At 29.3% G+C, this 7,461-nt stretch overlaps 1 protein-coding gene across 1 annotated transcript; it reads right to left on the bottom strand.

Moving 5' to 3' along the window:
- Positions 1 to 318: 318 nt before the first annotated feature.
- LOC142239104 (uncharacterized) lies at positions 319 to 1,154 on the bottom strand. Its single transcript, XM_075310866.1, has 3 exons — positions 873 to 1,154; positions 644 to 811; positions 319 to 584 (listed from the first exon to the last, which is right to left on the bottom strand). Exons 1-3 carry the CDS (start codon positions 1,137 to 1,139, stop codon positions 417 to 419), a joined length of 603 nt encoding a protein of 200 aa, XP_075166981.1. The 5' UTR covers positions 1,140 to 1,154; the 3' UTR covers positions 319 to 416.
- Between the last annotated feature and the right edge of the window lie 6,307 nt (positions 1,155 to 7,461).

Here is a 7,461-nt window from a genome sequence, read left to right as displayed (position 1 = left end):
ATTCTAAGCCGATCCGTATACTAAAAGGTTGGTCTATGATTACTCCTTCTTGGCGTTACATACAAATGCACAAACTTATTATACCCTGTACCACAGTAGTGGTGATGGGTATAAATATACCACTAAAATAGTTGGCATCCATCAATTCAATTTTATTTTATTGTATATAATTTGAATTAATTTAAATTAAATTTTGTATAGATGCATTTTATAGACACACATGCGTATATTACTAATTAATTTACAAATTGTACAAATTAATTATTATTATTTTTTTAATGCAACATCACACTTATATCCCATACAAACTAGACTCACAATCCACTAAAAATACATTCGAAATCCATTTTTTATAAGGCAAATGACATTTGAAATCTAGGTAAAGTAGATTTTGGAAGTATAATGTGAATGAGGTTTTAGATTTTAACAAATTCCCCTCGAACCGAAGCACACATATTTTTTGGACGTTTTACATTATATTTACTGAATGCCACGAAAGTTATTATAACGTTATAGCGACCCTCCATATTGACACTAAACTCGAACTCTGTATCAACCAAGAATGGTCGATGACGGTAAATGTGCTAGTAGAAGAAATTAATTCGATTTTATTATTTTGCAATGATATCTGAAAATGATTTACCCCATAGTTAGTGTTACATTCACGATCCTCTTCCAAAATATGCTGTCCCCAAAACTGATTAGTCAATGAGCCTTTATTGAACAGGTCCTCACAAAAATCAGGTATGAAAGCTGACAAAACCGTTGGTTGCCATTTTCCGCGAACAAGTTTATAAAGCTGCATTCGGATCTAAAATCAACGAGAGCAATTTTCGCATAAATCTTACTTTTTGAATATGAACGGATTGTACCTCTATACGATCATCTGGGTCTAAATCTTTCCATACGCAGGTCACGTTACCTGTGATATGTATATCCCCTTCATGGTATGACATTGTAAAATTGGTTAAATCGAACACATCATGAATATCTCCGGTTTCAGATGGAACATCCTCACAAGGAGCAAATAAATCTTCGTAATCGAAAAAGTATTTGTGTCGATCAGCCATACAACTCTGGGCTATGAAAATCACAAGGAGACTTGGGATTAGCTGTTGGCTGTTAGTGGTTGGCCACATTGCGATATTATTTCAACGAACAAATTTAAAAACCGGGAACTTGAAACACTACAAATTTTTAATTGGGTATTTATACCTTGTTTCGAAAGAAAATAATGTCGATTTCCTAATTGTAGTATATAATTTTCCTAATGTTATCTTCAAGTACAGTTATTATTCCAGGAATGTAAAAAATTTTACAAAATTTAATGTATCAGTCGATTGAGATCGGTTTTAGGATGAACTTTTGAAGTTTTTCATTTTATATCGCCAGATTATCATTTATTGTATAATATTGAAAATTGGTTATATGCATGAATTTGCTATACGCCTATTTCATGTACTAATCCTTCGAAAATCTATGCAAACTAAATTATTACAGATCTAGATTTTGTTAGGCTTCGTGTTACTAGAACCAAATAATTTTCCTAATATTATTTTTAATTATAATTTGCTAATCCAGGAATGGACAAATTTCATGATCATTTCATGGATTAGCACTTTCATATCGACATACCCATGTCCATAGGTTTCGAAAATTTTTTATTTTTTATTTCCATATAGATGTGCCTATTTCTTGTACTAAGTTAATAATCCTCAAGAATTTTGTTATTAAATTGTTAAAGATCTAATAGACAAGATAAATACCAGATCCGATGATTGGCTACATTGGTCCATGTTTTTATTTTAGGAATGGACACATGCCATGATCATTTCATGTATTAGTTGAATATTTCTATAATCTCTTTCATATGGACATTTTATGGATATGGTTTCGAAAGAATCTGGGTTCGATTTCCCAATTGCTGCTTAATATAATTTTCCCATTGTTATTTTCGAGTACAGGAATGTAGAAAATTCCCCAATAAATTCATGTATCAGAGGATTTAGATCAGTTTTGGGAAAAACATTTGGATAATTAATTTCATATTGCCAAGTTATCATTTATTGTAGAGTACCAAATTAATTGTAAGCTTACATTTGTATGAATACTCCTATTGTGTGTAGAGTAAAATAATAATAATTGATTTATTTATGTACACAGACAATGTCAGAGGGGCCTTTATAAAATACAAATAAGAAATATTTAGTCAAATATCATTTTATAAGTCAAATGGACCAGAAAGGACACTTAGAATACTAAGGACAACAGCGGGTCAATAGGGACTCCAAAGTAGTAAGTAGTCGAGATGTGGGTCAGTAAAGTCCCCGTTAAGTCAATAAGGGCCCCGCAGTTCTCAATAAGATTAAACATATACAAACAAAATGGGCCACTACTACTACAAGGTTATACGACTTGCAGACACCATAGAATATTCAAAAGCGCAGAATAATGAAAACATTGTCCATATATAGTATAATTGGCAAATTGGCAGGATCATATTTATAACGATACAGGTAAAAATGAGAAGGTAATAATCCTTGGCTCAGAGCCCCTATTATCAAAATTGAGTATAGTTTCCTTGATGGCAGGTGTCGATTCAGTTAAAGATAGCAACCCAGTCAGAAATTCCTGATGGTTATAAAAATTGAGCTTTGGTACGGTGTTGGAAGCAAACGTTGAAATCACTTTTCTATGGAAATAGCACAAAATTTTCTATCGAAATAAATCTTTGACAACATTTTCTATAAAAATAAAATTTTCACAAAATTCTCTATAGAATTAAGATGATTAAAAAATTTTCTAAAGAAATAAAATGTTGACAAAATTTTCTATAGATATAAACTTTTGACAAAATTTTCTATAGAACTAAAATTTGGACAAAATTTTCTATAAAAATAAAATTTTCTATAGAAAATTTTGTTATAATTTTCTATAGAAATGAAATTTTGACAAAATTTTCCAAAGAAATAAAATCTTGACAACACTTTCTTTAGAAATAAACTTTTGACAAAATTTTCTATAAAATAAAATTTTAACAAAACTATCCATAGAAATAAAATTTTGCCAAAATTTTCTATCGAATTAAAAACTTGACAACATTTTCTATAGAAATAACATTTTTACAAAATTTCCTATAGAAAAAAATTTATAAAAATTTTAATAGAAATAAAATAAAATTTGGCCAAATTTCTATAGGAATATAATGTTAACAAAATTTTCTATAAAACTAAACATTTAACAAACATTTCTATAGAAATAAAATTTTGATTAAAATTTCTATAGAAATAAAATTTTGACAAAATTTTCCACAGAAATAAAATTTTGACATTTTCCGTAAACATAAAATTTTGACAAAATTTCCTATAAAATTCAAAAATTGACAAAATTTTCTATCGAATTAAAAACTTGACAACATTTTCTATAGAAATAAAATTTGTAAAAAATTTCCTATAGAAAAAAAAATGATACAATTTTCTATAGAAATAAAATAAAATTTTGGCCAAATTTCTATGGAAATATAATGTTAACAAAATTTTCTATAAAAATAAAATTATAACAAACATTTTTATATAAATAAAATTTTGATTAAAATTTCTATAGAAATAAAACTTTAACAAAATTTTCTATAGAAATAGAATTTGGCAAAATTTTCTATAGAAATAAAATGTTGACAAAATTTTCTATAGAAAAACATTTTAATAAAATTTTCTATCGAAAAAAATTTTAATAAAATTTTCTATAAAAATAACATTTTGACAAAATTTTCTATAGATATAAAATTTTGACAAACTTTTCTATAGAAATAAAACTTTGACAAAATATTCTCTAGAAATAAAAAAAAACAAAATTTTCTATAGAAATAGAATTTGGCAAAATTTTCAATAGAAATTAAATGTTGACAAAATTGTCTATAGAAAAAAAATTTTGATAAAATTTTCTATGGAAATAAAATAAAATTTTGATAAAAATTTCTATAGAAATAAAATGTTGACAAAATTTTCTATAGCAATAAAATTTTGACAAAATTTTCTATAGAAATAAAATGTTGACAAAATTTTCTATAGAAATAAAATGTTGACAAAATGTTGTATAGAAATAAAATGTTGACAAAATTGTCTATAGAAATAAAATGTTGACAAAATTTTCTACAGAAATAAATTTTTTACAAAATTTTCTATAGAAATAAAATTTTGACAAAATTTTCTATGGAAATAAAATGTTGACAAACATTGCTATAGAAATAAACTTTTTACAAAACTTTCTATAGAAATGAAATTTTGACAAAACTTTCTATAGTAATACAATTTGACAATTTTTACATGGCTGTTAGAGGCCATATACTAACGAAATGTACCAAATTTCAACCGCATCGGATGACTTTTGCTCCTCCAAGAGGCTCCGGAGGTCAAATCTGGGGATCGGTTTATATGGGAGCTATATATAATTATGGACCGATATGGACCAATTTTTGCATGGTTGTTAGAGACCATATACTAACACCACGTACTAAATTTCAATTGGATCGGATGAATTTTGCTCATCCAAGAGGCTCCAGAGTTCAAATCTGGGAATCGGTTTATATGGGAGCTATATATAATTATGGACCGATATGGACCAGTTTTTGCATGGTTGTTAGAGACCACATACTAATACCACGTACCAAATTTCAATCGGGTAGGATGAAGTTTGCTCCTCCAAGAGGCTCCGGAGGTCAAATCTGGGAATCGGTTTATATGGGAGCTATATATATTTATGGACCGATATGGACCAATTTTTGCATGCTTGTTAGAGACCGTATACTAACATCAGGTACCGAATTTCAAACGGATCGGATGAATTTTGCCCCTCCAAGAGGCTCCGGAGGTCAAATCTGGGGATCGGTTTATATGGGAGCTATATATAATTATGGACCGATATGGACCAGTTTTTGCATGGTTGTTAGAGACCACATACTAACACCACGTACCAAATTTCAATCGGGTAGGATGAAGTTTGCTCCTCCAAGAGGCTCCGGAGGTCAAATCTGGGGATCGGTTTATATGGGAGCTATATATATTTATGGACCGATATGGACCAATTTTTGCATGGTTGTTAGAGACCGTATACTAAGACCACGTACCAAATTTCAACCGGATCGGATGAATTTTGCTGATCCGGAAGGCTCCGCAAGCCAAATTTGGGGATCGGTTTATATTGGGGCTATACGTAAACGTGGGCCGATATGGCCCATTTTCAATACCATCCGACCTACATAAATAACAACTACTTGTGCCAAGTTTCAAGTCGATAGCTAGTTTCGTTCGGAAGTTAGCGTGATTTCCACAGACGGACGGACAGCCGGACAGACGGACGGACATGCTTAGATCGACTCAGTATTTCACCACGACCCAGAGTATATATACTTTATGGGGTCTTAGAGCAATATTTCGATGTGTTACAAACGGAATGACAAAGTTAATATACCCCCATCCTATGGTGGAGGGTATAAAAATGATACAATTTTCTATAGAAATAAAATAAAAGTTTGACAAATTTTTCTATAGAAATAAAATGTTCACTTTTTTATAGGAATAAAACTTTGACAAAAGATTCTGTAGAAATAAATAAACAAAATTTTCTATAGAAATAAAATGTTGACAAAATTTTTTATAGAAAAAAAAATTTAAAAAAATTTCTACAGAAATGAAATAAAATTTTGAAAAATGTTTGTATAGAAAGAATATTTTGACAAAATTTTCTATAGAAACATAATTTTGACTAACTTTTCTATAGAAATAAAACTTTGACAAAATATTCTGTAGAAATAACCAAAATTTTCTTTTGAAATAGAATTTGGCAACATTTTCTATAGAAATAAAATGTTGACAAAATTTTCTATAGGAAAACATTTTGATAAAGTATTCTATAGAAATAAAATGTTGACTAAATTTTCTATAGAAACAAAATTTTGACAAAATTTTCTATAGAATTAAAAAATTGACAAAATTTTCTATTGAATTAAAATTTTGACAAAATTTTCTATAGAAATATAATTTTGCAAAATAAGTTTGTTTGGTAGTTTGTTTGTAATTTTTTTTCCAAATTTTGGTAGATTATTTTTGGTTCGAGTGGCAACCGTGAGTGTGACACGCTCTTGCAATTGAACTAAAGACTCGTTTGACTTGAAAACAAAATGATATAATTTATTTTTGAAGACAAAATCTTTAGAACTGTGTAAGTTGTTTATTCAGTGCATCAGCAGTTTAAATACTGAACCTGGCATCGTTGTTATTGCCCTCATCATCATCACCATCAGAAGCATGAGGAACTGCAGCAGCAATAGCTTCGTTATCTTCTTAGCTTCATGTGCATTTCATTTAATACTTGGCCATTAATTTCACATGGCGCTCACTCATTGATGGCCATAATGGGTAATTGTGGTTAAATCTACCGTCAACGTATATAGCCAACATCATAACGCTCGCCGGATGCATCCATGTCATAGCTATAGATTGAACGAAGCAAAATGTTCCATGTCATCTTGAAAGACATATTGGTGGCTTATTGAAGGCGGATAGGTTGAAGTATCCCATGTCGTGCGTCGATCTGACATGACTGCAGCATCATTTTAAAAATCCATAAAATATTCATAAAATGATAAGAGGCGAAATGAAACATATGGTATTGCCACTGGAAGAGGAAACCCACTTGTTTTCAATATTGAAAATAATTCTTTTGAATTTTTAAATTGTACCAGAGGTTAGTGCAAAACAGGTATATATGACCGAAAGTTCGGCTAGGCCGATTCTTAGGTAACCTTCACCATAGAAATAAAATGTTGACAAAATTTTCTATAGAAATAAATTTTTGACAAAATGTTCTATAGAAATAAAATTTTGAAAAAAATGTTCTATAGAAATAAAATTTTTGACAAAGTTTCCTATAGAAATAAAATTTTGACAAATGTTTGTATAGAAACAAAATGTTGACAACATTTTCTATAGAAACAAAATGTTGACAACATTTTCTATAGAAATAAAATTTTGATAAGATTTTGTAAAGAAATAAAATTTTGAGAAAATTTTCTATAGTAGTAAAATTTTGAGAAAATTTTCTATAGAAATAAAATTTTGAAAAAAAAAATAAAATGTTAACAAAGATTTCTATAGAAATAAAATTTTTAACAAACTCTTCTATAGAAATAAAATTTTGACACAATTTTTGTAGAAATATTTGTACACCCTCCACCATAGGATGGGGGCTATATTAACTTTGTCATTCCGTTTGTAACACATCGAAATATTGATCTAAGACCCCATAAAGTATATATATATTCTGGGTCGTGGTGAAATTCTGAGTCGATCTGAGCATGTCCGTCCGTCCGTCTGTTGAAATCACGCTCACTTCCGAATGAAACAAGATATCGACTTGAAACTTGGCACAAGTAGTTGTTATTGATGTAGGTCGGATGGTATTGCA

The sequence above is a fragment of the Haematobia irritans genome, chromosome 5, assembly GCF_050003625.1.
Source record: "Haematobia irritans isolate KBUSLIRL chromosome 5, ASM5000362v1, whole genome shotgun sequence".
NCBI lineage: Eukaryota > Metazoa > Arthropoda > Insecta > Diptera > Muscidae > Haematobia > Haematobia irritans.
Note: the sequence above shows the minus strand (reverse complement) of the source record. Positions and strands in the feature narration are given on the sequence as shown.

Bases quoted from the DNA above. Each gene is read 5' to 3' on its own strand.
- LOC142239104 (XM_075310866.1), bottom strand. From the start codon at position 1,139: ATGTGGCCAACCACTAACAGCCAACAGCTAATCCCAAGTCTCCTTGTG. The intron at 812-872 runs GTACAATCCGTT...CGTTGATTTTAG, and splicing joins ACCCAGATGATCGTATAGAG to ATCCGAATGCAGCTTTATAA. The intron at 585-643 runs GTAAATCATTTT...TTCTTCTACTAG, and splicing joins AATGTAACACTAACTATGGG to CACATTTACCGTCATCGACC.